The 19892-nt window shown below is 37.1% G+C and overlaps 1 protein-coding gene across 5 annotated transcripts in view; it reads right to left on the bottom strand.

Annotated features, from left to right (window-relative positions):
* The window catches only part of ANKS1B (ankyrin repeat and sterile alpha motif domain containing 1B), a gene marked incomplete at its 5' end in the record, with an annotated part of 797243 nt that overhangs the window by 658195 nt on the left and 119156 nt on the right, over window positions 1-19892 (bottom strand). For all 5 annotated transcript variants that reach the window (XM_079773890.1, XM_079773888.1, XM_079773891.1 and 2 more), the window contains 2 exons: window positions 16411-16577; window positions 17548-17661. In XM_079773890.1, coding sequence (XP_079630016.1) covers window positions 16411-16577; window positions 17548-17661 — 281 coding nt within the window. The remainder of the gene's footprint in view (window positions 1-16410; window positions 16578-17547; window positions 17662-19892) is intronic.

Here is a 19892-nt window from a genome sequence, read left to right as displayed (position 1 = left end):
GTAATGAGAGATGAGCCGAAACCGGTTTGGCTCAGTGGATAGAGCGTCGGCCTGCAGACTGAAGGGTCCCAGGTTCGATTCCGGTCAAGGGCATGTACCTTGGTTTCAGGCACATCCCCAGTGGGGGTGTGCAGGAGGCGGCTGATCGATGTCTCTCTCATCGATGTTTCTAGCTCTCTATCCCTCTCCCTTTCTCTCTGTAAAAAAATCAATAAAGTATATTAAAAAAAAAAAAAAAGAACAGAGCTGAAACTTCAGGCTTAGCTGTGCCCAGAGTTCCAGCATGCTTAAAAAAAAAAAAAAAAGAAAAGAAAGTAATGAGAGATGAAAACAGAACTATACTAGAGTCAGTTCATGACATGCCATCCTTATTTCATAATCAAATAGTCGGTGTCATCTCACTTTTTAATATCCCTCCCATACTCTATTCAAACGGGACAGAATCACCTTTTCATTTTCACTGATGAAAACAGAGCTTTCTTTTTTTCAACATACTTATTTTGTTTCTTGTTTGTTTGTTTTTGTTAATCCCCACCTGAAGATATTTTTATCCATTGCTTTTCAGAGAAAGTGGAAGGGAGGTAGGGAGGGGGAGAGAGAAACATCAATGTGAGAGAGACACATCAACTGGTTGCCTCCTGCATGTGCCCAGACTGGGGACAGGAAGCAAACCCACAACCCAGGTACGTACCCTTGACCAGGAATTGAACCTGAGACTTTTTGGTACCCGGGACAACGCTCTAACCACTGAGAACACTGGCCAGGGATCAACATACTTTTATTGAATAGCTAACATGTGTCAGACAAGATACTAAATTATTTCTCTTTTTTCCACAGCACCTCATACTAACATTTACTGGATTGTTTGGTAAACTAATTTATCACTCTGCATTTCTATTATTTAGCAATGTATCTGCTTTCTCTGCCAAACTCCAAGCTCCTGAGAACAAGACAAATGCCTCATTCATGTTTTATCTGCCCTAAAACAGTGGCTGGTGCATAGTAGAGGTATAATGAATGTTTGCTGAGTGGATGACTGAAGTATTGCAGAAAAATGGATCACCTGTAAAAAAGCGAGGGGGGGGGCTCTCATTTTAGTTTTTTCAAGGTATAATGAGGCTTTTCAAGAATATAAAATATTAAAATGTATTTTTTATTTTTTGCAGAATATTTACACTAACTTATTGGTAAATAGCACTTTCCTACTATAGTGCTCTTTCCCAATATACCTTTATATTCATAATTTAGATAATTTCTAAAAATTTATATTTGAATCTTACTCAATGTTATTAAAGATATGAGTAATTCATGTTTTCATCCATACAAAAAAAATATTTATTGAGCACTTGCTATTTGCAACTAGGTATTTAAAGCAGGGACACTCTTTGGTATGCCACTTGTTCCAAAGGATAAGATAAAATTATAGAACTTTTAAATCAAAGGGCAAATATACAAGTTCCTACTGCTAATACTGATCTGTCTCTGCCACTCTTTCACACACACACACACACACTTTTGTCTTGTGTGCTATGCTGGTTATGCATTCTATTTGAAAGGGAATTACAGCAGTAGGACAATTAATAAGCAATTATAAACATGAAACACAATCTCTGTGAATGTCTCCATTCCTGAGGCCTTATCTAGAACTTCACTTAACTCTCATAAGGAATGCTACTGAGTCAGTACAATCTTTTAAGATTATCCTGGTAAAATGACCTCATCTATTTATGTTGTCCAGAACTTGGGGGTAAAGGGGTGTGTCATAGCTACGAGGGGATGGAATGAGCTTTTGATTAGATATAATAGGATGAATGAGAAGAAAGACACTGGTAATGTTGAATTTTAAAAGACTAGATTTGAAGATGGTGTAGTAGGTAAATGCCTATACTCGCCACCTCCCACAACCACATCAAAATTACTACTAAAATACCGAATAACCATCATCCAGCACCACTGGAAAGCTGGCTGAATGAAAGTCCTACACCTAGAGAAGTAAAGAAGAAAGCACAATGAGACTGGTAGGAGGTACAGAGGCGTAGAACGGGCTGGCAGTCTGGCACCCCCGTGTGCCGCTTTTTTAATTGGTAGGGAGACTGTCTCTGCAGAGGCTGCCCATGAAGAGCAAGGTCCCAGCCTCATACCAGAGTCCCAGAGCTGGGAAAAGAAGTCCCCGTAACTGTGGGCTGTAAAAACCAGTGCAGATTGGGGCAGAGTGACACAGAGGCTGCTGGAGACCCAGCTGTTCCTCTTAAAAGGCCAGCACCGTGAACTGATCATACAAGGTCCCACTTCCTGTGAGCTCCAGCACCAGGGCAAAGCCCCAGTGAACACAGACACACAGGAGGAGAAATTGGACTGTCTGGCATTGGGGCAGGAATTCAGGGGAGGCTTTCTCCCAGACAGAGGTTCTCTAAAGGATCATTGTTCCTATGCTGGGACCTCCCAGGATGCAGGGCTGACTGGCAGCCATTTCTGTTTGCTCCGCCCTCGTGATTCCCTAAGACCCTGCCTCATTCAATTTACAACCTCACCCAAGCTGTGTGCAATGGCTTTTGCTTATAAATGGCCTGTTCTTGCTCAGGCTCCAATCTCTCAAACAAGCTGCAGCTGGGTCAGGGAGCCCCAAACCTATCAATAAAAGGCCCAAGACCTGGCACCAGCACCAGCCTGCCTTGCTTCACAGCTGGCCTCATCTGGGCATTTCCAAACCCAATACAAAGAGGAGGAATCCGCAGGTCTCTCTGTAGCTCCCGCTGGGTGGCCCCAGGCAGTCGCTGACTTTGTACCTCCCTGGAGAACCAGGAACCAGTGTACCCAGTGGTCAGTGTCAGTGTACCCAGTGGTCAGTGTCAACTCTACACATCCATAAATGACACACTCAAGGGGCAGACTCAGTGAGCACCAAAGCCCCACTGAAGCAAGGCCTGATCCACAGGGATGTCTCCTGAACAGCAGCTCTCCCACTGTAGTCAGAGCTGGTCCTCACAGCCAATTAGCCTGGAGATCAATTCCTCCCAGTGACACTAACAGCAATCAAGTCTCAACTACAACAAGACTGTGCTCACAGCCCACAATAGGGTGCACCTAGAGCTCCCAGCTCAGGTGACTGGGGAGGCTGAGCCACTGGGCCCTATAGAACACCTACACACAAGGCCATTCTACCAACTCAATGAGACAAAGAAGCTCTACCCAATACATATAAACAAACATAGGGAAGCAGCCAAAATGCAGACAAAGAAACATGTCACAAATGAAAGGAATGTAAGAAAGCAAACTACTGGATACAGAGTTCAAAACCATGGTTATAAGATTACTCAAGAATCTTCTAGAAACCTCCAAAAAATGGAAAAGGACTGGTAAGAAATTAAGCATACACTGACTGAAATAAATAATAATATACAGGGATTCAACAGTAGAGTAGAGGATTCTGAGAATCAAATCAACAATTTGAAACATGAGGAAGCAAAAAACACCCAACCAGAAGAGCAAAAAGAAAAAAATAATCCAAAAATATGAAGACAGTGTAAGGAACCTCTGAGACAACTTCAAGCGTGCCAATATCCAAATTGCAGGAGTGCCAGAAGAAGAGAGAAAGCAAGATAATGAAAACCTAGTTGAAGAAATAATGACAGAAAACTTCCCCTATCTGTGTAAGAAATAGACTTACAAGTCCAGGAAGCACAGAGAGTCCCAAACAAGAGGAACTTACAGAGGATCACACCGAGACACATCATCATTAAAATGCCAGGGGCTAAAGACGAAGAGAGAATCTTACAAGCAGCAAGAGAAAAGCAGTTAGTTACCTACAAGGGGATGCCCATAAGACTGTCAGCTGATTTCTCAACAGAAACTATGCAGGCCAGAAGGGAGTGGCAAGAAATATTCAAAGTGATGAACAGCAAGGACCTACAACCAAGATTACTCTACCCAGCAAAGCTATCATTTAGAATTGAAGGTCAGATAAAGAGCATCACAGACAAGAAAAAGCTAAAGGAGTTCATCACCACCAAACCAGTATTATATGAAACGTTGAAGGGTATTCTTTAAGAAGAGGAAGAAGAAGAAAAAGAAAAAGATAAAAAATATGAACAACAAAATGGCAACAGATACATACCTATCAACAACTGAATCTAAAAATCAAAATAAACGAATAAAAAAATCTGAAGAACAGAACAAACTGGTGAATAAAATAGAATCAGAGGCATGGAAATGGAACAGACTGATGATTCTCAGAGGGAAGGGGGTTGGGAGGGTGGGAAGAGATTAAATAAAGATCTTATATGCATATATGCATTACCTATGGACATAGACAATAGGGTGGCAAAGGCCTGGGGTGGGAGCCCAGTGGCGAGGGGTAAAGGGGAGAAAAAAGAGGGACATCCATAATAATCTCAACAATAAAGATTTTAAAATAAAATAAAATTTTAAAAAGACTAATTAAGTGACAAACATTTATTGAGCACATTATTATATGCTAGGAATGATAATAGGCACTCAGTATAGACAATTAAAAGTACAGCATTGTTCCTGGGTTCACAATTTCATTAGAGTTTTATTTAAATGAGGAGGAGAGCAAAGAGAAATAGGCAGGGATAGGAGGGAAGAGTTGTAAAGAAGGTAGAACTTTAAGAAACAAGCAGCAGTGAATGTAACTATGAGTTTGAAGAACAGAAAATTAAATGATAAGGATGATAATATATTCTTTTGAATACCACTTTATACTTTATTTGGTACTTTAACATCATTGTCACTTAATTTCAAGTATAAAGATTACTAAAAGGTACATTATATACAATGTCAGATAAAAATCACATGATCATTTTAATAGATACACAAAAAGCATTTGACCAAATACATCCTTTCAGGATAAAAATGTTCAACAACTTGGTTAGAGAAGAAACATACCTCAATATAATAAAGGTCACATATGAAAAACCCACATCTGACATCATATTCAATAGTGAAAGGTTGAAAACTTTTCCTCTAAGAACAGGAATATGACAAGGATGTCCACCTTCACCACTTCTAGTCAACATAGTACTGGAAGGCCTAGCCAGAACAAGTAGGCAAGAGAAAGAAATAAATGTATCCAAATCAGAAATGCATCCAAGAAGTAGAATTGTCTTTGTTTGCAGATGATATGATCTCATACAGGCATAGGCAAAGGTAGGTTTACAGTTGTGAGTATGCAAAAGTTTATTCCTATATTATTATTTACTTATTAATTATTGTATTATTTATTGGAATTGTCTCCTTTTTCTTTTTCTTCTTATTGTTATTATTTTGTACCTATCCTTATTTATGATTTATCTCTTAGGTAATGATGGCTGGTAATTTAACTTGTCTTTTCTCATATGAACAACTGTAAACCTACTTTTGCATCCCTGTATATAGAAAATCCTAAAGACTCCACCAAAAAAGTGTTAGAACTAATCAACAAAGTCAGTAAAGTTGCAGGATACAAAACCAACAACATAAATCAGTTGTGTTTCTATACATTAACAATGAAATACCTGAAAAAGATAATAATCGTATTCACAATAGCATAAAAAAATAAATATATAGTTAGGAATAAATTTAACCAAGGAGGTGAAACATCTGTACAGTGAAAACTACAAGACTTTGGTGAAAGATATTGAAGGCACAAACAAATGGGACAATTTGTGTTCATGGATTATAAGAATTAATAAAAGTTGCATACTACCTAATGCCATCTATAGATTCAATGCAATCCCTAGCCAAATCCCAATAGCATTTTCACAGAAATAGAAAATAAATTATTTTGCCTTAATGAATCATCAAATTTGTATCCAGAGGACCGCAAAAGAAAGGCAAAGGCAAATTAGGGTCAAATCACTGGAATCTGAGATCAATAGGTCTGTGCGGGCAAAATGAAAATGGATCTGAGTAGTTGACTATCTATGAAATCAACATTTTTAAAATAGTCTAGTGCAGTGTGCACAAACTATGAAGCATAAGCATGACCTAGGGAGTTTATTAGTCTGGTTCCGTAGGTGAAGGTGAGGCTTTTTAGGCACTCTATTTTTCAGATGAGAAATATAAAGATCAAGGTAGTATTTATCTAAGGAGAACTGGGATCCAAACAAGTCTGTTTGACTTTAAAATTCCTATTCTCTATAATGTCACTCCGAGTTACAACTATATGTTTTGAAAAAATTAGTGCAATTCTTTAATGGGTGGAGTATCAGTAAGTTGGTAAGGATGATAATAGTGACTATGACAATAAAGATACTTTAAATGTTTAGAAAAGAGGCTCAAAGCTAAGAAAGAGTAGAATTATACGGCTAAAAAACATCTTCAAGGCAGGAATAGATTTATTTCTGCAACATAGAATGGATGATTATAGTAAAAAGTGTAACATGGCAATGTTTGTCTCATTTATTTTGGGACAAGCTATTTCCACTTTACCGGTTCATTATCTTTTTTCATTTCAGAGCTTTTCATTCCCCATCAAATTCATATTCTTGACTACCTCATTCTTTCTCCAAATTAAGACTTTGTTTCTCATTATTAATTATTTGCTAGCAGAGACTGACAGCTAGCAACTAAATGGAACTGTTGTGAAACTGTAAGCCACCAAATATCTGACCTTTAAAAAGCATAGATAGTTGAAATAAAAATTCTGGCAAAGGAACATGAAAATAAAACCAGAAATAATTGCCTGGCCGGTGTTGCTCAATGGTTGAGTGTCAATCTATGAACCAGAAGGTCACAGTTTGATTCCTAATCAGGGCACATGCCAGGGTTATGGGCTCCATCCCTATTGGAGGGCATGCAGAAGGCAGCCGATAAATGATTCTCTCTCAGCATTGATGTTTCTATCTCTCTCTCCCTCTCTCTTCCACTCTTAAATCAATAAAAATAGATTTTTAAAAAACAGAAAAATTTAAAAATCTAAGCCTGAAACTGAAGCAAGCTACATAATACCTTTTCCATCTACTGTTATGGACTTTGTATCACAGAGAGCCCTAATTCTCCAGCTGTTAGAGGCTAAATGAATTCCAATATTCAGTAGTCAAGTCCCAAATGATCTCGCGATGAAATGTGTTGGAAGCATGAGCGATTTCAGTAATTTTTTTGGGGTTACCATTAGAATCAATTTGCTCTTCAAGGTGAAAAACATTTCCCTGAACTCAGAGATAAGTGATTATTGCCACTGACATGCTCCTCTAAGCTCAGGCCCTAGACTGATTCCCTTTGGCATTAGGCAGCAAAATGGGATTCTTTTATAAGAGCAGGCTGTCCAAGGCCTTTACTCCAAAAGAGAATCAAGAATTCTCAAATGTGTACCTTGAAACAGAATTACAAATTAGGTGCTTTCTGGCAAATGAACAATGCAGCTGAGTGTTTTCAAAATTTAACTTCATCATTATCTGGAAAGTGAGGTGAGAATAATGTTGAATTATAATTAAACTTTCAAAAAAAACATTATAATTAGCTCTTGCCAAGCCAGTGTGGCTCAGTGGTTGAGGGCCAACCTATGAATCAGAGGTCATGGTTCGATTCCTGGTCAGGGCGCATGCCTGGAATGTGGGCTCTCGATCCCCAATAGAGTGTGAGCAGGAGGCAGCCGATCAATGACTGTCATCATTGATGTTTCTGTCTCTCTCTCTCTCCCTCTCCCTTCCTCTCTGAAATCAATAAAAATGTATTTTTTTTTAATTAGCTCCTGAGCATAAAGTATAGCTTGTCAGGGACATCATAATAGCTGAGCTCTTCTGTTAGGAAGATTATTTTCAAATCAGAGATTTTAGAGAGATCAGAGAGAAGGGAAATATCAAAACAAAAACTGGTGACATTATATCTGCAAAGTAGATAAAATAATAACTTCCCAAACTTCAAAAATAATTCAAATACTTAAAAGTTTAAACACTTTTAGAAAGGGAATTTACTGCCTTTGGATAACTTACAGAATGCTCATAATATTGAGAGGCATTTTAGTGTAAAACACAGTTTAAGAACATGCAAACAATGATACTGTACATCAGCTGGACACATCATAATCAGCAAGAATCACTAATAATCAGGGAAAATAAGGTTCTGGCTTAAGACCATTTCTTAGGATTAACTGGGGGGAAAAAACACCTGGTTCAAGATAGCCAACCTCAACTTATACTGAAAGAATAACAGATAAATTTTAAAAATATTTATCACAAAATATTGAAGAATTTGAAAATTAATAATGTGAGACATATGTTCCTATATCCTCACAGTAGATTCCCATTATATATGTTATCAGGAATCAAACATAGTGTTTGTAATATAAGATTTCCTTGTTATTACTGAAAGAACTATATTGCTACCTAAGAAAGATATAACTTGACCTGTTCTCCTGAGATTAGAATGATCTAATAGGTCTGCATCGAAATTCAGGTACCAAACAGACTTTTGATGTCCATGGCCTAGCATACCTATTCAACAAATGTTTATTAAACTTGCGAGTGAGGAACTATGCTAAGGATACACAGAGAGATCAATCAATATATCCCCTGACATCAAGGAGCTTACCATAAAACCAAAAACAAAAATTCATGCATAAAAAATACAGGACAGACTATGAAAATATGCAATGATTTTTAAGTAAAATGTGATAATATTTGATCCCAATCGTTGGATCTAAATAGGAAGATCAGCCCTAACCGGTTTGGCTCAGTGGATAGAGCGTCAGCCTGCGGATTCAAGGGTCCCAGGTTTGAGTCCAGTCAAGGGCATGTACCTTAGTTGTGGGCACATACCCAGTAAGGAGTGTGCAGGAGGCAGCTGATCGATGTTTCTCTCTCATCGATGTTTCTGACTCTATCCCTCTCCCTTCCTCTCTGTAAAAAAATCAATAAAATATGTTTAAAAATAAATAAAATAAATAGCAAGACCAGCCTGACCAGTGTTGCTCATGGCTGAATATAAACCTATAACCAGGAGGTCACATTTGATTCCCAGTCAGGGCACATGCCCAACTTGCTGGCTCAATCCCCAGTAGTGGGGGTGCAGGAGGCAGCTGATCAATGATTCTCTCTCATTATTGATATTTCTCTCTCTCCCTCTCCCTTCCTCTCTAAAAGCAATTATATATATATATATATATATATATATATATATATATATATATATATATATATATGAATCAAAAAGGGTTTTGTAAAGAATGGTTTTCAAGAGTAGAGACAATAGGGAAAAGAATTACATATAGATTAAACTCTGTGAACCATTGCAGGACATTTGGTCCTGTCTACAATGTCCACAGAGACATCTGGTCCATGACAAAAGGTCCTTGATATTTAATCCTGTCCAAAACGTCCACACTCAGAAGACCTTTCTGCATGAACAACTCCCCCTATTAAATCTCTCCCATCTTATATTTATACCACTGAATTTTTAGGAACCCAAATACAGGATTTTGTTATAACTCCCACTGAATTCTGTGTTTTTACTTTGAGCCAAGAATCTCAGTTTATTGAGATATTTTTCATGTAAGTTCAGTTATTTGCCATGTTTGCAATTCCTCCCTAACATCCGGCAAACGTGATTAGAATATATGATTGTCTTTTACAAAGTAAAATATTTATTAAGACCAATCCAAGAACAGAGTATTTAGCATTTCACTCGAGAAATCCCTTCCATGTAGACACTGAGTGATTACTGAAAGTCCACCTGTGTAACTTCCAATCTCATACTCTTAACTGCTAGACTAAATTCTTCCCTAAGAAAAATGGTTGAGACTCCAGGCTTAATGAGAAAAACCTGTCCTTGGACTCTGTAATTCATCTCCAAATAATTAAACGTGTGTTTCCATGAAAATGGTGTACTTACAGCAATGGTTTATATGCACCTTTACATGCAGTGTTTGTCTTTTTATGCATTTATTCATTCAATGAATTTCCATGAGAGACCACTACATGCAAGGCACTGTGTAGGCAGATGTGATTACAGAGATCAATCAAATATAGATTCTACCATCAAGGAGTCTGTAAGAAGTAATATAAAAATGTATATAACTACAAGGGAAAGCAGAACAAAGACATGTGTCATGAAAGTAAAATCAATTGTATTATAAGTTCAGAAGAATGACTTCTTTTTTATCTCAATGATCCTCTTAGAGTCACTACAGATACAAAAAGTTTTTTTCTCAGGTGAGAGAAGGGACAAGAATTTTACCATTCAGATTCTGGATTTTTCCTTGCATGTACATAGATAGGGTTAAAGGTATTTGTTCTAAAATATTAACACAGGTCATCAGAATCTACACATTCTCTAAATTGTGGAAAAATCTGTCAGGACAATCCAAAAGTGGGCTTAGTACACTGCAGCCTTGAATCACCACTTCCAAAAAATGTGTGCAACTATATAAGACATGAATTACTGAAGTTAGAATATTCTCTGAACACTATCTTTCCAATAAGACAATAGTTACCATGGCTTAAGACTTGGCTCCACTATTTAAAAACCAACAAACTCATATATACTGAAGACTCAGTTATAACCCTGTAAGAAGAACCTTCTGCTTATGTTACAGAAAATCCAATTCCTAAAGTGTTCTGAATCTTATGGGAATTGGATGGGAAAGCTATAGCAGTCTCTCACAATTCTGAAATTGATGCACTCTTAATTTTAAGCTCTAGAAATTGTGTTGAATAGGTTTAAAAGTAAACTTTGTTTCAGAGACACCATTTGAATTTTAGGTGTTTGATTCTACTGATCTTTAAGACTTGAATTCTGGTACCAAATTAAGTATATTTTCCTATAGAGACTTCCCACTCCCAGCCCCCCAACTCCCAAGAGTATTCTCAAGCAGTTTATCGAAGCTTGGTATAAAAACTGAGACCATGAAATCTTGAAATACTCAAGTAAAAGACCTCACACTTCTGAAGGTTTACATGTAATTTAAGATTTCTGCATTGAAAAAGGAAGTGAAATAACAGAAAAGAGGTGTGCTGGCTGAGTAAAATTGCACAAAACCTGCAATTGCACAACCACTTTCAAACAACAAGTCTTAGATGCTGCTTGTTTCTAGGTTTTTTTCCCCTCAGGAGAAAAAAATATATATAATGCATTTCATCCCTGAAGCTTCCTGTTTATTTCTTAGAGACATAGGCTAATGAGACAATAATGCTTTTTCTATTTTAAATCTTTTTTAAAATTTACCTTTATTGAATTACAGATGTCCCCTTTGTTTTTGTGGGGGGGTTTTTCCCATTGATGCCCTCCACCCGGCACCTGCCCCTCCCAGGTTTTCACCACACTATTGTTTCTATTTTAAATCTTAAAAATATGTTTTCCTAAAATCTAGATTCTGAAACCTGCTCTAATAATCTTTATGTTATCATCAAATTTATCTATGTCAGGGTGTGTTCACGTTTAAGAGTTGTGCACAGCATTTATACACACAGAGGGGAAAACTGAATATATGAGTTGGGAAAATAAGTGAAGAGAATATAAATTTTTTTGATTATTTTATATTCTTTCCAAAACCTAAATTTCATATGTTGGGGGGAAAAACGTGAAGATATTTATATTTCTTTGAAATTTACATTCTAGATTATATAACGTCCTAATTCAATTTAGAAAATGGCTCCACATGCATATTATAAAAGCTTTTAAAAGAGACTAACTTTTGAATTAAAATTTATGCAAGAGAAAATGTAATTATAACTTGCGCTGGTTTTCAAATTAAATGCAAAATTTTTAATCAAACACATTCAACCACAATAAGAATTTAATTTTAATTCACTTATATTAGTAAAACTGTTCAAACTACAACCTTAAGGCTAATTTTATATTTTAATAAAACCAAAAACCTCCAATTCAAAAATAAAGTTCTTACATAAGATGACTGATTTTGTATTTTAAATTACTGAATTAGAGTGCCCTCTATTGGAAGAAAAAGGCAATAAAAGCTAAACAGAACTATGAATAGCTAAAATAGTCCCAAAATTCAAGCCACATCATTAATAGATAAATACATTTATTAATAATATGAATGCTACACAACACATTTCCTTACATTTAAATTCCTTCTAAGTTACTTTTGGATTTGTCATATTACAATGAAAAGTAGTATGTTTCATATCATCTAAAATTAAATTTTAACTGAACCTAAATGCCTGTCCTTCAGCCAGTAATGTGAGTAATAAACCAACAAAAATGTCCACATTTAACATTCTGACATAATAGAAATAATTTTAATTTAGGACTATGACTGAACGGTAGTTGGAATTTGCTTGGTGAGAACTTTAAAATGTGCCTAATTCAAGAGATTTTTAGAGCTCTTACCCTAGGAAGTAGAAGTGGGCTGGATTCTAGAAAATCTATATGATTTAGTCCACTTCTAAGAGTCTATAATTGTGTGCTGTTACCAAGACCTCAGCTCAAACTCAGCACCTCAGGCCTCAATTACCTCAGCAGGGACCTGGCAGATTTTGAGTCCTCTAGACCAACAGTGTGCATGTTAGAAAAAACTTCTTAAAAGAACAATGCTTAGAGCCACCCCAAATATTCTGCTTTAGTTGGTCTGACATGGTATCTGAGGGCTTCCGTATTTCTTGAAGCTTCAACAGATAAGCCTACTGTATAACCACTGCTGACATTCCTTGTTTGAGCTTCTCCCCAGAACATCTGACATTCAGTTACCATTTCCATCTTCCCAAAATCTCACTTTCAGGAGAGAACTCTCCTTTTCAAGTGTTTATTCTCCTCAGCATCAATATTAAACTTCTGACTAGCTTTCCCAATACAATTATCTGTCCCTAGCAAAATGTTGTCTGGTAAGGGGTATGGCTCCAGCCCAGACTGTGTGTGTTCAAATCCTGGCTCTGGTACTTACCATGTATGCTTGGGAAAATCATAAAAGTTCTCTGTGCCTCTGTTTTCTCATCTGTGAAATGGGAGAAATAAGTCTACCTATTTCATAGGATTATTGTGAGGATTAAACCAGTTAATATAAATAAACTGCTCCCTAAGTGTAAGGTATTAAAATAACTCATGCAAATTTGTTTCCCATTACTTTCTCAAATCAACGCTCATGGTAAACCACTCTCCTTAAATTAGATGCTACGTCTCACTCCCTACTGCCTTTGCAGGCTGGAATCCTCTCCCATTCATTCATTCATTCTAATATAAGTACATGGCACATCTCCTCTTCCACCAGGACCCAGTTTAGTTTCTCCCTACCTCCATGAAGTCTTCAATGAATGCCAATAAATCGTCACTAACCTCTTCCTTCTTAAAAAAATCCTTTGGCCACAGTATAGTTTATTATGAGAAATATAAGACATTGGCTCTGAGTTTGAATCCTGAATCTGCCACTTGCTGAGTCATTTCCCAAGTCTATCATTCACTTATTAGGACTACTATGAGGATCAAAGTGACGTAAATCATAGAAAGCATTAGAATAGCAAACAGCAAGCACCTAACAAATGTAGCTCTTATATAGCTGTTGTTTTATATGTTAGCATTGCCTGCACACTGTGACTAGAGACTCCTTGCAAAAAGTATTTTTAATTCCTTGAAGTCAGGAACTGTCTCTCATTATTGCTGTTATAAATTCTATAACTCACAACATGTAGATGACCTATAGGTGATCTATAAGTAATTGGTTAAATTGATGCATAATTTGACAACAACACTCGGTAAAAACATTTTTGATGAATGGAAACAAATATTCAACAAAACAGGAAATGAACCCAAATAAAACACAGGCTGCAGACAAGGGTAAAAATAATTTGATTACATTTTCAACATTCAATAACAAGTTCTATCACATGTATCTTCTGAAAGGCCACTTCCATTGATGTCTTACCAGCCCAAAATCCTTTAGATTTTCCTCATTCCCTAAGAAATAAATACCAAAATTCTCAGCATGACATTCAAAATCATCCATGGCCTGACCTCTACCTATCCTTCTATACTTATCCCCCATTTCTCCCCATCTTCCCCCTTTATAAACTCTATTATCCCAAATAAACAGAATTCCTTGCTCTTACTCATCTGTTCCTTCTGCTTTTGTGCCTCATGTAAAGTTTAATATTTAAAATGGCAATATTTTCAAGGAACAAAATATAAAGGTTTGTCACAGAAACAAAGAGCGATTGCTTATGTGAAAGAATGAACTTGAATTTGAAAAACTTAATTTCAATTTATGAGCATTAATTTCTCTCATGCTACTATCACAATACAATCTTTGGCTTACAAGGGGGGGGGGGGAACTGGCCATCATTTCCTCAAATTATGTCACCCCAGCAATGCCAGATGTCCCTTCCATCACTATCTGAAAGTTACAAATCTGAATGAGCACAGTCTCCAAAGAGAGTGTACAGACCCCAGGGGGCACAGATTACCTGCCGAGTAAAAGAATAAAATTTAGAGCTTCTATTGACACTTATTGTTTATCCTCCTCCCTTGAGTTTCTTTTGTAGTATATTACTCATAATTTATATCATATATTCTTAGAATACTAATAGATATATATAATTTACTAGAGGCCCAGTGCATAAAAATTCATGCACTGGAGGGGGGCGTCCCTCAGCCCAGCCTGCCCCCTCTCACAGTCCGGAAGCCCTCAGGGGCGGGAGGCGACCCGGCGATCAGAGGAAGGCGACGCCCCCATCACACCTCTGCTGCTACCACTGCCGGCAGTGCAAGCCTCAGCCAGCCCTGGTTACCTGAGCCTCGGGCGGCCATGGGCGGCTATGCAGCCACCATCGGCAGCTAGCCTGTGCCTTGGGCTGGCCCTGGGCTGCTGGGGGGCTGAGGGGATTGGGGGACTCCAGAGGCAGGCGCATGGAGTGGCCAGGCCCACCTGGGGGCAGGCCCGGCCTTGCCGCGCCTGCCACCCCGGCAGGGCTGAGGGGACTGGGTGCAGCCATCTTGTGGCTGTGGGCACCGCCATCTTTGAGGGTGGGGCAGTCAATTAGCATATTCCCTCCTTATTGGCTGTGGGTGCCTCCATCTTTGCGACAGTGTGAGGGTCAATTAGCATATTCCCTCTTTATTAGATAGGATAAATAAATGCATTTGGGATGTTTGCTCAAAATCTGTTTACGACTATGGTACATACAATAAGAAAAGTTTAATAAATGAACTGGTCTAAAAAATAAGGGCTTTCCAAAAGTCTGTGGGTTTAAATATAGAGGGTCAGAAACAGCAAATTTATAGAAATCTTTAGGGACAGATATAAAAACCTAAACACCATGGATTGTTTATGCAGAAAAAAAATGTGGTCTCATTTCTAACCAATTTCAAGGAAATATTGAAATGTAATTGCTTTGTAATTTGGAGACAATATATACCTTTTTATATTTTTAAACAGGGAATTTTCTCCTGACATTAAGGTTACTATCATAAATATTTCATTAATATAAATTCTTTTCTTTTGGTAAAACCAAGTATTTACTTCTGCGCATATACTATATAATTAATCATCATCACTCATAAAGACCTTCTATTGGAGCCAACAGTGTGATGTTTTACAAAAGATAGTGCAGCAAACAAACAAACAAAAACAGAAGCAGGCCTATGTGGTAAGACCAGCTGTGGACCTTCCAGACTAAGAGCTACTACCTGGGAAAGTGTCACAGCTCACATTGACTAACTAAATGAAATAAATAGCCTCATACCAGTCACGATACTTGGCTATTTATTTTTGTTTTCATAAATCATACGGCATCCCTTTAACACAATCCACTCTATTGACTTTAGAAGAAAATGTTTCTAAAACAAATTGAGTTATAAAAGAATCATCATAATACATTTCCTTTAATACCAGTGCATCCTATAAATCCTTCCTCTATAGGACACAAAATAGATATCCAAATCTTAATTTTAAACTGCTTGATTCTCTACAGTTTTTCTTGCTATTGTGCCAATACAAAAATCCAAACAAGCAAGCATCTGTAACTCATGATTCAGATTCTGAGCTTGTAGGTTATAGGCAAAGCCCTTGGGATTATAAAAAACATGGAGGTCGAACTTCCCACCACGTCTCTGTCCTACAATGACATGCGGAGTGACCCTACACACAGGGCTCTGTCTCTCTTCTTCAAGATGGAGTTAGCCTCAGTTCACAGACAACATGGGGAAGAAAGACAAAAGGAAACCAGTATCATCACACCCAATAAAACTAGAAGAACATAACCAAAGGAACTATGCAACTACGAACGGCTAACAGTAACGAGATCATCACAAACTACAAGTGATTTATCTAAGCATCCCTTCCCCTCCACATGCAGTGAGAATAAAACACCAACGAACACGAGGGGAAAAGTAATAGGTAGCCTGACATTTGACACTGGCCGAGTCAGCAGATAGGATAGTGCACAAAGCCCATGCCTCTTCGGTACACACTGCACTGGTAAAGACAGACGAGTTGTCTTCTTGCCCGTCCCCCCCATTACTTACTACACTCTGGCTTCCATTTTTCCCAAGTTCTTCCTCTGAAATCTTGCTCAAATTATCTAAGTAGTGGTCTGATATTGTGTGGCACAAGTCTTCAAAAGAATAATCCTTTTCTTGACAGAGTTTTATTTCATCCAAGAGTTTTGATAATTCTCCAGTCACAGTTTCACCTGTTAAGGGGACAGTAAATTTTTTCAAAGTTTCAAGAAAGGCCACTGATAAAACTTAATGTTAAATAATAGAAATATGACTTGTTATAGTAATAGAACTCAAAATATGGCAAACAAGATCAAATACTCAGAAACTATTCTGCTAAAAACAAGATACTAAACTATAAATAGTACAAGAATATTTGAAGACAATGAGAAATTCCAATTTTGCCTATAATTATTTTTCAAAATGGAAATAAGTATTGAAGGTTCACATATACATGGTACATAAAATATCTGGAATTATGATTCCTAAAGCTTCATTTACTACAGCATTTAACTTTCCACACTCTTTTATCAGCATTACACTTCACTGACAGAATTCATTCAACAATTCATTAGCAAATTTAAAATTATACTAGGAGCCTACTTCCTAAGTTTAATAAAAAAAATAAATAGTAAAATGTATTAAAACAAGTAATTAATAAATTAGAATTATGATATGTGGCATTATGGGAAGACTCAGAAGAAACAGGTAAATAATATGCAGCACCTGTCAAAACATGCATATTTGTAGGTTACATGCAAATATTCATTTTTCTAATCATTCTAAGAATGGCACTTTATACTGATAATTTATTCTGGAAAAATATCCAGTAGTTGCAAGCCAGAGATCAGTATTTTTTATTCTGCATTAAAAATGCATTTTAGGAAAAAATAACCTACTATGAAATATCCTCTTCATGTAAACTTCATAGCAGCAGGGATTGCTCTCTACCTTGCTCACCTCTGTATCTCAGGGCAACGAGTAGGGCCTGACAAATAGGAGGAGCTCAATAAATGCTGGCTGAATAAATGGATAAAATATGGAAGATAAGGTAGAACTTACTAAACATGAAATTTTCACAAGGCTTAGCAATTTTGTATAGATAGGACAAAGTTGTAGCTAAAAGTCCAGTATCATTTCAAGGATTTATAATTAGCTACTCACTTTTGGTCTTTTGGGAAGGAGACTCAAGAGGAGACGAAAGGTGTGTTTCCTGTGTTGTACATTCTTGTACATGTGCTTCCAGGACTGCTGGTCTTCCTGTGCCTTCTAAATAATCTGTGTATAAGTTTTAAAATTACATATTTGAATTCATTTATTTTAAAATCTTTAACTAAACTTTATGCTTTACTTCTGGTGATCATTTTCCATGTCTTTCCTCATATCCTAAATACATCCTAAGTTTTTATAAGAACTTCATAAAGCCAAAAAACCCAAAGAACTTCACGGTGAGCTATTAACTTAAAGCTCTTGATGAAAACAAAAAAGATATTTTGGTAGAGACTTATGAACCCTTTTTCTGAAAACTAAACTTAATCCATTCTTTCCTTAAAAATAACTTCACCTTCCCTAGCCAGTGTGGCTCAATAGATAGAGCATCAGCCTTTGAACTGAAAGGTCCCAGGTTCGATTCCAGTCAAGGGCACATGCCCAAGTTGTGGGCTTGATCCCCAGTAGGGGGCATGCAGGAGGCAGCCAATCAATGATTCTCTATCATCATTGATGTTTCTCTCTCTCTCTCCCCCTCTCCCTTCCTCTCTGAAAACAATAATAATTTTTTTTTAAAAGAAATAACTTCACCTGTTGAAAACACAATAACATCCATGGTTTCCTTAAATGTATTCTACCAAAAAATTTAAAATTCTGAAAGATGCTTTGAATAGACTTGATTCCTAAGCAGGAATGTCAAATTCATTTGGATACAACAACCAGTCAAGTAACATAAATGAATGAAGTGGGATAAGTTTATGATAAAATGGTGTTGTCACATAGTAAGATAAGCATAATTGCATATTAAACTTTATTCCTACAAAGAAATAATGTTCTTTCTCATTATTCTTGGAGCAATGTCCCACACTCAGTCTCTCTCTCATTTTTCTAACTTTGATGAAGTTAGTAACAGCAGCTAAAATGAAAATTTTGCTTACTATGTACCCAGCAATGTTCTAAGTATTTAATATAAATTAACTCAATCCTCACAAAACTACGACACGGGCACAATTACAATGTCAGTTTTAAAGATGACAACTAAAGGAAAAGGACTTTAACTTGGCCTCATTCATACAGCTAAGTGGCAGAGCCAAAAAGACATAGGACAAGAAAACATCTCACTTTTGAACATAAAGAAAGCAGCACCTCAATGTAGGGAAAGTGTCCACAAATAGTCAGCACCAGTGTCATGAAAGAGCAGAGAGCATACGGACCATGAGTAGCTAGAGAGCAGGTGCACCACCTAAAGTTAGGCAATGAAGGAAAAAGAAAACCTGCAATTTTTTTTAAAAAAACTCTGGAGTTTTAACTAAAATCCTAGATTTTTAAATGTTGAAAGCTAATTCAATTTTTTTTTAATGGCAACAGTGTGAGCTAAAAATATGTGATCTAAACAAAATGTATCTGCTATCTCTCCCAAGCATGAAGCTTCCAGTTTGTGGTTAGGATTAAATGAATAGATTATGGGGATCTTTTACTTGCATTTCTTTATTCAGAAGCAACCTTTTTTAAAAAATCCAGTTAAGAAAGTTTGTGCTCTCCTGCCAGCCACTTATGTCCTCATATCATCCAAATAGTTTTTACCTAAGGGCAATTCTACTAGGCACATTCTACTAGGACAGTGGTCGGCAAACTCATTAGTCAACAGAGCCAAATATCAACAGTACAACGATTGAAATTTCTTTTGAGAGGCAAATTCTTTAAACTTAAACTTCTTCTAACGCCACTTCTTCAAAATAGACTCACCCAGGCCATGGTATTTTGTGGAAGAGCCACACTCAAGGGGCCAAAGAGCCGCATGTGGCTCACGAGCCGCAGTTTGCCTACCACGGTACTAGGAAAAGAAAGCAACCTATAGGCTTCTATGCTTAAAAGTTTTGACTCATGCAGTAATTGTGAAAATTGAATTTCTCCTGGGGACACAAATATTAATTTTACCTACTATCAATTGGCTTTATTGCTATAATAAACTTTTTCATAAGATTTAAGATGCACCAGTGAGCCCAGCCGGTGTGGCTCAGTGGTTGAGTGTCGACCTATGAACCAGGAGGTCACGGTTCAATTCTCAGTCAGGGCATATGCCTGGGTTGTGGGCTCAATCCCCAGTGTGGGGTGTGCAGAAGGCAGCTGATCAATGATTCTCTCTCATCGTTGATGTTTCTATCTCTCTCCCTCTCCTTTCCTCTCTGGAAAAAAAAAAAAAGATGCACCAGTGACTTGAAATCCAGGAATACAAAGAATATAGAATGTGTTCACATTCTAAAGTTTTCCAATAATTTTAAAAATTCAAAGGTGTCCCA

Source organism: Cnephaeus nilssonii, assembly GCF_951640355.1.
Source record: "Cnephaeus nilssonii genome assembly, chromosome: 6".
NCBI classification, from domain to species: Eukaryota; Metazoa; Chordata; class Mammalia; order Chiroptera; family Vespertilionidae; genus Cnephaeus; species Cnephaeus nilssonii.
Note: the sequence above shows the minus strand (reverse complement) of the source record. Positions and strands in the feature narration are given on the sequence as shown.